Source organism: Alligator sinensis, unplaced genomic scaffold, assembly GCF_000455745.1.
Source record: "Alligator sinensis unplaced genomic scaffold, ASM45574v1 scaffold486_1, whole genome shotgun sequence".
Classification (NCBI taxonomy): Eukaryota; Metazoa; Chordata; order Crocodylia; family Alligatoridae; genus Alligator; species Alligator sinensis.
In genome coordinates this window covers 966,822-979,202 of record NW_005842053.1, presented here as the reverse complement: position 1 = coordinate 979,202, position 12,381 = coordinate 966,822, and the positions used below count along the sequence as shown (strand labels likewise).

General features: G+C 41.8%; 1 protein-coding gene across 8 annotated transcripts in view; it reads right to left on the bottom strand.

The window, feature by feature from the left end:
- The window catches only part of USP25 (ubiquitin specific peptidase 25), a 134,730-nt gene that overhangs the window by 40,882 nt on the left and 81,467 nt on the right, over nt 1-12,381 (bottom strand). For all 8 annotated transcript variants that reach the window (XR_003093902.1, XR_003093901.1, XM_025203334.1 and 5 more), the window contains 5 exons: nt 11,266-11,393; nt 9,995-10,090; nt 9,549-9,710; nt 6,996-7,204; nt 4,699-4,769 (listed from right to left, as the gene is read on the bottom strand). Coding sequence is in view for 6 of the 8 variants with exons in the window: in XM_025203334.1 (XP_025059119.1) it covers nt 4,699-4,769; nt 6,996-7,204; nt 9,549-9,710; nt 9,995-10,090; nt 11,266-11,393 (666 nt within the window). In the remaining 2 variants the exon portion in view is untranslated. The remainder of the gene's footprint in view (nt 1-4,698; nt 4,770-6,995; nt 7,205-9,548; nt 9,711-9,994; nt 10,091-11,265; nt 11,394-12,381) is intronic.

Sequence of the window (12,381 nt, the reverse complement as noted above, 5' to 3'; positions counted from 1 at the left end):
CTGGGGTCGTTTGATCCCAGTACTCTTTCCTGCCACGGCAGGGGGTCGGACTAGATGATCTCCTCAGGTCCCTTCTGACCCTACCAACTATGAAACTATGAAACTTAAAAAGCAAGGACTGTAGCAAATAGAAATAGTTCCACATTATCAGAAGAACAACAGAAAAACAGCCTCATACACAAAAAGATAACAAAGACACACACACCCACGCACACACACCCGGGCTGTGTGAAGCTTCGGTCGCCGATTTGATTCAGAAGAGATTCGGCAGCCAAATCTCCGAATCCAAATCGAATCAGGAGACCCTTTACTCTCTCTGAATCAAAATCGGAACCTTTCAAATTGATTTGTAGAGATTCAATGATTCAGATATACACACAGCTTTAAATGTTTTTTCTACATACCTCAAGGTACGAGGCAGCTTGTGGACGTTGAGATGGTGGGGCAGATGGAACGTCCCATGGGAGCACAGGGGGGGTTCCCCACGCACTTGGCGGCGGACCCAGAAGTGGACCAGAAGCACTTCTGGGTCCGCTGCCAAGCACGCAGGGCCTCCCCACTCCACAGTCCTGTGGGACGCTCCATCTGCCCCATCATCTCAGCATTTATGAGCTGTGCCTGGTACCTTGAGGTATGTAGAAAAAGCATTTAAAGCTGTGTCTATGGCCGAATCGCTGATTCTCCAAATCTTCAGATCTGGCCCAATCGAATCAGGACAGTGATCCAAATCAACAAATCAAATCACTGTCCCACAATTCAGGCCAAGTCCAAATCAAATACAGCCCATTTTGCACACACACTATATCTATATATATTACACAAACGTGTGTGTGTGTGTGTGTGTGTGTGTATACACGTGTGTGTGTGTACACGTGTGTGTGTACAAAGAGTATACAAATACACTTCAGACCTAGACCGTAAAATCAACTGCTGCATCAATTTATAAGGATCTGCCATCTCTACAATGTACTAGGGCAGTCAAGAGAACTATTACCTGAATTGTGATGGGGTACATTCTTCCATACCTCCATCCTTGGGAGATTTATAAAACCTGGCTAGACAAAGCCTTGGCTGAGATGACCTAGCTGGGGATGGTCGTGCTTTGAGCAGGGGGTTGGATTCCCTTCCAGCCATAATTTCCTATGTTTATATAATATGAAGGTTTGGTATGCTGGGGGCTACAGAATTTTGTAATTAAAAAATGCACATAACAGTGCTTCCAGATAAATACCTAAGCATAGTAGCTCACCAGGTATTAACAAATCCATTTGGTATTTTCATCAATTCCTAGAGTTACCTATTCTAATCCAAAATGCCTCATGAAATCTCTATTAAACACAAGCAGTTTTACCTTAAGTGAATAGCTTCATTAACCCAACATATAAACATCCCGACTAATAAAATTCTAGCCATCCAGAAGTAAAATAACTTGTCAGGTGTTGCATCATGTCATAGAAATCATGTGACAGCAATTCAACATGGAGACTATAGGTCATCTAAAATTCTGGTTAAGTGGTTGAAGGCAGCCTCAGAGATGGTCATTTCATTTACTACTTGTCCTGGCAACCACTGATCCTCTAGAGGTCTACGTGCCATCATACCAAGACCTTCAGTGTGTATGCCTAGGAAAGGGTATGGAGCCTGCCCTAGATCTACCACCCTCACCTTTAGACCACTGAGACAGAGTCCAAAGGCCAGACCAAGTCTAGAAGTTAAGTGCCTTGATGGTAGTAGCTTCTTACAGATAGCAACAGATTAGAGCTGCTGCTGACCGCCTAATGCCTCGGTGAGGGTGCATTTCTGTCAGGGTGATGTCCTTTAGGCTTGATACAATCAAGGAGTACCCACAAGGCAGTGGAGTTACTGAAGAGCCCTATACTTGCCTTACTCTGAAGATTGCAACATTGTGGCATCTTATAGAGCTACCCTGCCATGAGTAGCCCCAGCATGTTGACACCAAGCCCTCGAGTAAGATACAGTTTATGGTCATGTCCAGGACCATATTTACTACCAATAGCCCCAAAAAAGGAGAAATTTTTACCTAGGGCCAAGTCCTCAAATAACAAAAAATGTACTGCTAGATGGCATCTAGACTGTAATTTCCTTGTTATATCATAAACCTTAAAAAAAATGTCTGCAGGGAGAAAGTTTAAGGCAAGTTCTCTATAAGCAGATCTGCCCAAAACATTTAGTATCAGGCTTGAACTGCCATTATCTATTACAGGGGTGCGAGGAGTGGCACAGGCAGATTAGGGAGGGGACAGGCAGCACAGCAGGAGAAAGGGCAGGAAGCAAAAGCAAAGCAGGACATTTGCATGTCAGAGGGGAGAAGGCCATCTGGACAACTAAGGCAAAGATGGCTAGAGGATGCAGAGTCAGATTTATAGAAATTAAATGCAGATAACTAGAGAATAAAAGTACACAACAGATGGGAATGGATGAAGATAATGAAGGCAGCCAAGGGCCTCTAGGGTCTACAGTAATAAATTATTATTATTATTATTTTATTATCACATGCCACCTTCTAAATATCCAGGGTTAGAAAGAATATTTTTCTAGGGGCAACAAATCCCACAAATGACAATTACATTGTTTCCTCCACCTTCCTTTGAAAAAGGTGGCAAACTTTTTTGGCAGCGCACTACAAATTAGCCCTTCACACTTCCCAAGTGCTCTGAACCTCTTCCCCCCAAATTGCTGTTCTGTGCTCCCTTTCTAATCAGCTGCTTTTCTTTCTGCTTCTTGTCCTGTGTTCCCTGCCCAATCTGCTTCTCTGCCTTCTGCTCCCTGCCTTGAGTTGCATGCCAAATCTAGTGCTTTAAGTTATGCTTCCTCCCCAATCTGCTGCATGCTATACAAAGGGTGCCCATGCCACTTGTGACTCTTGTGCCACAGGCTGGCCATCCTTGGACTACACTGTGGACTGAATAATTGACTAGGTAGACTGAGTTGATTTGATGTGGCAATTCCCATGCACTACTTAGGGGCTTTGGTTAGAGAGAAGATGCGTACCTCTGGGGAAGGTGCCCTCAAAATGGTTCCAGCCTCCCTCCCAAACTTTAGCTGTGCAACTGCAAGCATACTGCAAAAGAGCTTTTGTATCACTGCATAGACCACCACCATGGAAGCAGCCTCCCTCATCAAAAAGATTCTCCTAAACTGTAATCCAAAATGTTTTTATTTCTTTCATGAAGATGGAAGCTCTTGAAACACTGAGAAATGAGATGTTCCAGGAGATAGTATTTTGGATGCCACCTGTGTCCCTCCTTTTACTCTCCTCAACTTGGCATGCTCACATCTTGTTTGGGATATAACCTTGCCCCATACATTTATTTATTATATTTAAATATATATGTCTTTCCCTATATATCCTTACATTTACTGACAGCACTAATACCATATTTTCCTCCAATACCCTCCCCCACTCCAAAATTAGATGGGCACCTTGTTTTGGATAGGTAGAATGAAGAAAACAAGATTTTTTCCAGTCACGACTCAATGCTGACTGCAAGTTATCCTGACTACAGTGGCTGTGCAAGAAAGTCGATACAACAGCGCTGACCCTGAATGGTGACCTTTGCTCCCTCCTGCCTTCCCTGAGGCTGGCAGCACTAGAAGCTGGCAGCCTTCCTGCAGTAGTGTCTCCCTGCTTATACTCCTCAGTATTTCTATTGCAGTAAAGAAAAATTGTCTCCCCTGCTTAAGACATGCACCTAAGTTTTTAAGGGCTGATTTTTGGGGTAAGGTGCATAGTGTTTGCAAGTGAATAGGGTAAAACCACCTGCTAAATAAAAGGCACACAAAGAAGAGTTTGTGGGCACAAGATGACTACACAAGTCACTTCTATACAGAAAACTATCACTTCATTAGGAGGTTGTCCCAGGAAAATGGTTTAATAAGAATAAAGGCTATGGCTAATACTTAATTGTAACAGGATTGAAGTACATGGCCATTTAATAGGGATGCATTTGGATGGTGCCAGAAGGTTCAGTAGTACTTAACCAAATAGGAATGAAATCTTGCATCTTAATGAAGAATGTTCAAATCAAATGAAAAAGAAATGATGAAATAGATATAAGGGCAGGTCCTGCTCCACATGTTATTAGACACCCAGAAGAAATTATTTTTTTCCTTCTTTCTTCTTAAATGAGTAATAACATAACACCCTGTTTGAGTTCCTGGGGAAAAAAAATCTGTTTTTTGTAACCTGGCCTTAAAACTAAATCACAAAAAAGTAGCCAGAAGGAGTTAACAGTTTTGAATTAACACTTTTTCATGGACTTGAGGTTGGAAGAAGATCACATTTTGGTGCCTACTAGGTAGAATAAGATCTGGCCAATAATACATTTTTCTTATATCTCATCATAGTTGAAGACCTTCACTGGGCAGCCTGAGAAGATTCTATTATGTTCAACTAAAATTGTAGCATGGAGTTCAATTCAACTCAGCTGAGCAGACAAGAATCTGTTTTGGGTTTTGCCACAGACTTGCACAGCCAGAGTTAAAATACTTAAAATACTTAAAAATGTTTTCTCTGATGTTCTGGTGTTCAATTAAGGCTTATTAGGATCTTGTGATCCTCAGATAAAATATCTCCAACCATTATTCCTCTCTCTAATCCTCTAAGAATTCCAGACATATCTTTTAATGAAAACAAAAAAACCCAATCTATATTAACCATGCAGAAACTTTACTCACTTGGACCATTGATTTGTCAGAGTACATCAATTCAATTGTCCGATGTATTCTAGATATGCTTTCCTGCAAGTCTAAGGGAAGGAGAAAAAGAAGTTATTTCTCTAATACTCTTAGTGTTCTATATACTTGTTCAATATGCCACAAATTGATTTCTTCTAATTTAAAGACTCAACTAAAGGTTGATATTTCACATTTTAGCAAAATAATATTTTAATTATTTGTGTGTTAAATGCTGCAACTTTTCCGACTTCAGTGTGAATAGCATAATTCAAGAGAGGGCCCAGTTTGCTCTCTAAGGGTATATACCTGGGAAGGGTATGTAGCTGCGGAGGTTAGGGGTAGGTTAGATTGAGTTAAAAACTGTCATCTGACCTATGGTAATTTGTGATGGCGGAGGACTAGCAGGGGGGGTTAGAGGGCTGGGGGGGTGGTAAGCACAGCTCAGAAGAGAGGCTGAAAGGGATCTGGGGCGGGGGGTGAGAGTTGGCTGGTTTGGAGAGGCTCTCCAAACTCACCAAAGGCCCTGGACCCTACCAGCTTCCCCCACCCCACTAATGGAACTAAACTGTCCCCCATCCTGCAAACTGCTCTGAGGGCCAATTCTACCAGCCTTCACTGGTCCTGGGAGCTTGAATTAAGTAAGTCAGGGTAGGAGGATTGGGGTGGGGGGCTGGTGGCCACATAGCAGGGCAGTTGGCAGAATGGGGTGGCTCTCTCTCCTAACCCAGGGACTATTTTTTGTCCCCTGTCCACCCCACACCAGACAAATTCCCTGAATCCCACCTGCACATCCCCCAAACCTGACTTGCTTCCTTGGCTCCCAGCACCAGCAAATACTGGTAAAACCAGCTGTGGGAACAGCTTGTGGGATGGGGAGGAAGGAGGGTTAGTTGGTCTGAGGGGTGGGGGGGAAGGTTCTCTCTCTTGGGTGGAGCAAGGGGCCAAGGGGCTAAAAATTGCTTCCCTGAACGTCTGCACCTAGTCTAATAAAATCAGCCCCCCTATGGGCTCCATCTTCCTCACAGTTTTGTTCATGAAACCAGTGCCCTTTCTTGTTCCCCGAACACACAAAGGTGTCCATGAGCTCTCCCAAGCACGTGGACTGCAACTGTAAATAACCTACACCATAGTTCATTGTTGACTAGGGCTGTGCGAAGCTTTGGTTGCCGATTTGATTCGGTGGAGATTCGGCCCAATTTGGCAACCAAATCTCCGAATCGAGTCAGGAGACCCTTTAATCTCTTCCAAATGAATTGGAACCCTCCAAATTGATTCGGAGAGATTCAACAATTCGGACATAAACAACTTGAAATGTTTTTTCTACATACCTCAAGGTACCAGGTGGCTCATGAATGCTGCAATGGTAGGGCAGATGGAGCGTCCCACAGGAGCGTGGAGGGGTCCCCCAGCACACTCGGCCACGGACCCAGAACTGGACCAGAAGCACTTCTGGTCCACTTCTGGGTCTGCCGGGGAGTGCATGGGGGAACCCTTGCCTCAGCGACTGGTGCTTCCTGTGTTTGGGGGGGGACCTGGGGTCCCCCTGCGGCCAATAGCTGAGCCGTGGAGGCAGTCCCCCGTACACTCGGCGGTGGACCTAGAAGTGGCCCAGAAGCAGTTCCGGTCCACTTCCGGGTTCTCTGCCGAGCACGCGCCCCACCCCCCCCAATCCTGTGGGATGCTCCATCCACCCCACCACTGCAGCATTCACGAGCTGCACCTGGTACCTCAAGGTATGTAGAAAAAACATTTGAAGTTGTATCTATGGCCGAATCAAAGACTCTCCGAATCAGCATCAAATCTTCAGAGTCAGATTCGGCTGAATCAAATCGGGACAGCGATCCAAATCAACAAATTGAAGCACTGTCCCCGATTCAGACCGAATTCAAATCGAATATGGCTCGTTTCACACACCCCTACTGTTGACAGCTGCATAAGGCGGAAGGCTCTTTGATACAGCAGCAGGAGAAGTCTAACACTGTGACTACCTCTTCTATTCTCCAACCTTGATATCACACAACACCGCAATGCCTACCTAAATTGAAAGCCCAATTTCTAGTACATAACATCAATTCACAAGATTTTGAGCAAGTGAATGCTTTACCAGCAGAGCCAGATAACAGCTTTGTTAGCACTAGGGTCTTTTCCCCCTTCATTTCTCCGTGCATAAGCAGCAGTAGGAGTTATGGAAAAATACTGAAGACGTACAAGCACAGTTTTTCTTTCGCCCACATCAGTGCATTTTCACTGACTCTTTCCAGTTTGCTGCTACACAGTCTACACATTTTTGATAGTACCTCTAGTGTCATTTTCTACTTCAGTCCTCCAGCGATGTAAACAGCCTTCTAGCACTGAAAGCTCTTCTTCAGTTATATGCCTTGGTGCTGGATGCATTGGCAGGTCAGGAGGAATCCTGGACTGTGTGAATGGCTTGTGTATTACTGATCTTTGTATGGGAGATGTGCTTGGTATATCTGAAGATGAAGGCCCCTGTTGCTCTGTTGTGCTATATTTATGTAAAACATGAAACATGACAGTTGAAACATCCTGTTATACTAGCTATAAGCTAGAAAAAAATGATTTCAAAGTCATATGGAGATTAAATATAAATATTAAGTCATAAATGTTTTATTTTTATTCTGAACATTTATATTTCAAAACCAATAATTCTCTTAATAAAGAAGCACAATCCACTGAGAGAAATTTTAACATAAAATGATTTATTATATGACTTCCCATATCTTTGTGGTATGTCAAAGAGGTTAGCACATAATAATTTAGCTTACCCATGGTCCATGAAATACATGTCATGGACTGTCCGAGTCAGAGTTTATTTAATTCAAAACCAATCAGAACCTCCACAGGGTGGCACAAAATTGATCAACTCAAACCAAGGTCCTTCAAAACATATACTGCTGAAGTTAAGAGTAGTAATAGATATTTTGCCTTACTGTGGCTAATTTACCCTAAAATCAATTAATAGCATTAGTATGTTTAACTACTGGCTTCCTTATGCCATATCCATAGTCAACTTCATCCTTCACACCTGGTTTAACAGAACTAGCAGCAACAGAGCTCTTATACTGAGCAGGACTGTGACATTTTTAATACCATGTCCTCTAGGATTTACTGAAGTTTTCAGCAGTTTGCCTGCATTAGTAACTAGTCAGCCAGCACTGCCTCCACTGATGGCAACAGTGAGAAATTAAAACAACAAAGCCTCTATTTTATGGATATAGACTCAAAGACTGCTTTCCTTTTGTTCTTCTCCCATCTTGGCAGCAGCTAGGATACCTATGTCATTTCCCTAGATTTGCATTATGGAGGAGTACAAACGCATTGACCTTATGACAAACATACTGACCTTATGACAAAAACATCTGGGCACGTACAAGCATTACATTTCTACTGAGAGAATCGCTGTTCTCTTGGTAGAATGCACAACTGTATAAGCATTCACTTCATTTCTCCCAGGGAAAACGTGCCCCTCCTGGAAGAAACATCAGCACCGATTTCCGGTTGCCACCACAGACGTTTATTTCTGCCCCGACCCTCTAAGTTGGCACCAGCTGTCCTGCCCTATTTACACCACTGATGGAGAGCCTGGTGATTTGTGGAGTTCAAAGAACATTAATAACTGATTTTTTCCTCCTCTAGCTTACACAGTTTGATGTTGTTATGCCTAGGTACAAAAGTTACAATGCTTATATTTGCCTAAGTAAATTCAATATACAGTCTTACTCATCAAAGCATTATTTTTCCCCAGCATGCAAACAATACTACGTGTTTAGATGCTGTCTTCTGTTTTATCAATGGGCAGTATCTCTATTACTTATGAGTAATGAATTATCAGAAAAACACCTGAGAACTTTGTCTTACCACTGTGGAGGCTCATTTACTTCAATAAGACTTTTCAAAAGGTTTAAAGTTAACTATGTCTTCAGTGCTTTGCTAAAATGGGACCTGGCACCTCTGCATCCGAGTCTGAGATCAAAGTACTTATTTGTTGACAGTTTATACATCCCAGTTTATACATCTGTTAACTTTGCTGACTTCACTGTGGTACAAAATTGGAAATAATTTAACCAGTATCTCTCGGGCATTTGGACTTTTCCTTTAGCAACCTAAGAGTGACCTTGCTAATTAGCTCAGAATATTTTTTTAAATGGCAGCAATGCATAAGTAGAACTGATAAATTTGATATGCAGATCAGTTATAAATTCAAGATAATACCTTGAAGTAATGCAACAAATCCATATTGTTCAAATTCTGGGATGCCTACAACAATATTTTTCCAGATAGCTTGGTTTTTACCCTGGTTTCCTCTAAGATTTTGCATTTGTTTTAAAATTATACTTGTCACTCTTCATAAACAAAGCATACCACACCATTTAGGAAAGTTTAATCTTTCAAATCAGAATCACACGTACGAAGTGGAAAAATGGATGAGTTAGCATTATTGTAAAATACTGTCATAGATCCATTTTCTTCCACACAAATATTTTTACAGAGACAACAGTATGGTTTCTGGCTTTAGTTTGAATTTGATAATTTGCCAGCAAGACGTTTGACAATTTTTTATAAACAATTTTTACCATATTCACAAATAAATATGTGGGGGGAAAGCACATTTTAAACTCCCTCAGGTTTTCTGGGAGATAATTAAAATGACTCATCTTTATTAAGTGTACATAAAATCATTTTAAGTGAAGAATCTCTTCCTTTAAGCCTATCTCTATACCATATATACACTTTCTTGCCTAAAAATGAGCTGAATTTTTCTTAAAATGAATAACTAAAACCAGAAACCATAAACATAGATCAAAACACAAATGATACCTGGGGTTTACCTTGGTATTGTCTGTGTTGTTATAGTACCACTAGAGGGAGCACTAGCATCAATATCATCAACCGGTGAAGTGCAAACAGGTTTACTGGATGCAAATTCCAATGCGTACTGTAGGACATCTACCAAGGGGAATCGTTTAGGACCAGAACCATAGCTTAAATATCTGTTAACCATAAAATATATTATTGCAATGACTCACAACAAAATACGATTTCTGGCAGATTATAATTAAAATAAAATGAGTCTATTGTAATAAGCTGCATTCATTAAACTATTTCACTTAAATAAGCCTTCCACAGACATTTCAAAGAGAACGGATAAGAAAAAAAAAAGAAATATACAACAGTTTGGAACAAGTATTTAAATATAAAAGGATGGAAGGAATTATTCACGTAACACATAATTCAATCTTAAGTATTCTAACCAAATTGCAAGTATATCTAGTACCGTTCTAATCTCTGCTGTAGAACTGTAAGATATTCTTTAAGCCTCTTGATCTCATCCCGTTTAATTCTTGTTATTTCTCTATTTTTGTGCATGTATCTGTCAAATCAAGAAAATAGAAAATGAGCTGCTCTTTGTATTGTAACAATGAATTTGCAATTATGTCAAACACTTATGTACTTGTACTACCCACTAAAAAATTATTCACTAAAACCTTTCAACTACAAAGCATCAAAAGGGTAATGTAAAATAGAAGGCAATAAGACATTTACATTTGTCTGTCTACTAACCAGAAGTATATTTTAAAGCTTTATTTTGGCATGTATTGCATGTAAAAGCTGATAATTCTCAGAGGTATATTGACATATCAAACATGCTTTTAACTAGTCCTTGCTATACTAATTTTTATGCAGTTATAAAAAGAATGGCTTTAATTGTGCCTGAACAGTAACTATTTTGACACACAAGTAGCATGTGCCCACAAACAACCTGCTTAATATTTGGTTAGAAACCACCCATAGTGATAGCTAAATGTTTCACATCTGTGCATAACAGCCTTCTTGCAAACCAGAGATGTCAAAGATATGTCTCTCAGGCCAGATCCAGCCCACAGAACCGGAGTCATCCAGCCCACTGAATTTTGCCCCAGCTCTGCCCATAGTCAGAGCTGGGGCAAAGGCTGCCCACATGGGTAGCCCTGCCCTGGCTCTGGCTGCAGTAACAGAACCATAGCTTAAGTATCTAAAATGTGAAAGCCAGAGTGCAGCCCACGGGCACCTGAAAAGCACAGAAGGCAGCTGCCAACTGAACTGAGTTTGACACCGTGGTTGTAAACCAGTAAAGCACATTTTTTGGCAGTGAGAACAGAACTGTCAAATGGCAGTGGGTAACCCTCTACAGAGTTGCATACCCCAGGTTTCATCTGCATGTTTTTATACTGGGGATAGATTACCTAAATACAAAGGAATAGCAGCCAACTTTTTTTTGTGTGCACTGATGTAACACAACACGTAGTATAAAGGCACAATTGTTTGGATTAACCATTTATCTGGGTCAAAAACAACACTGCCATGGTAATAGGAGCATATATACAATTTTATCATTTACACATACTTCCTAAAGTGGTTGTTACAAACCATTAAAATTTGAATTATTCTCTCTAGAACATAACTGATTATAATTTAGTGTCTGAAAAATGGAAAGTTTAATCAGTTCCATGAGATGTTGCCTATAAAGGCTTTCTTTAAGACTTTACTTATTATATTATACTGTACCTGTCCAAATATAAAACTGAAGGGAATTCTAACTTGTTATGTATCTTCTCTGGTCTTCCCAAAGCCTGATTAAATTCAAATCTTGAGAGCTCAAAAGTTAAGACAGGAGGAAGTTCAGTAAACCAGTGCTGAATAAGAAACAAACAAAATACAACACATGTAGTAAATGCCTTTCAATCACACTAAAATATTTTGGTCGCACTTTTCCACAATACTTCCACAGTTGCTACAACACTGTGGAAAACACAGGTGTTAGGCAATGGATCAATATAAACTTCCTGTAGGCCCTATCTTTCAGTGTTATTTGAAATCAGAACTATCAATTTGTATTTCAACCTCCCCCGTACCTTGGCTTTCCCCATCTTAAAAATCCAGAGGTGTATCAAGTTACTTTGGCACCCTGGGCAGAGCGAAGTGGGGGAAGGAAGGGTGGGAGAGGGGAAGGGGCAGAAGCATACCTGGTAGGGTTTGTGCCCTGAGCAGCTACAAGCTCCGGGTGGTATCAAGGACCCAGGGGATGGAGACAAGGGGGTGCTAGGGTCCTGGCAGCTGTGGGCTCCAGCTGCAGAGAGAGGGGGAAGGAGACAAGGGGTGGAGCCAAGGTGGCTCTAGGGTCCCAGCAGCCATGGGCAAAGGCTCTCTCCCACAAACAGAAAGCTCTCACCTGTCTGCACCCCCACTCCACCCCCAGGTGCAGGCACCACTGAAGGTCATGTGAAGCAAAGAAATAAAACCTTTAATTTGGAGTCAGGGGAGGGGAGGGTACCTGCTATCTTTATAGCTAACATCTCCATGTTCTTTCTCCTAAGCACAAAGCTGCCAGAACCCTAAAGCCTCCCTGGGTTATCACCTGGCTCCTTGCACCGCTCCATACAGCCTGAGCCTGTGACTGCTGGAGCAGCAACATGAGTCCTTTCCAATGCTCCCCACTCTCCATTCCAGCACCCCACCCCTTAATCGACTTGTGCTGCCACTCCTGTGCCCCCACCACATACTCCTCGTTACACTACTGTTAAAATCTGGCCCTTTGCCCCACTTGCCTCTCTAATTCTCATTTCATTTATGAGGTCATGGAATTTCCTGTTTACCTTCCTGGAGTTCCTGTCCTCTGCTTCC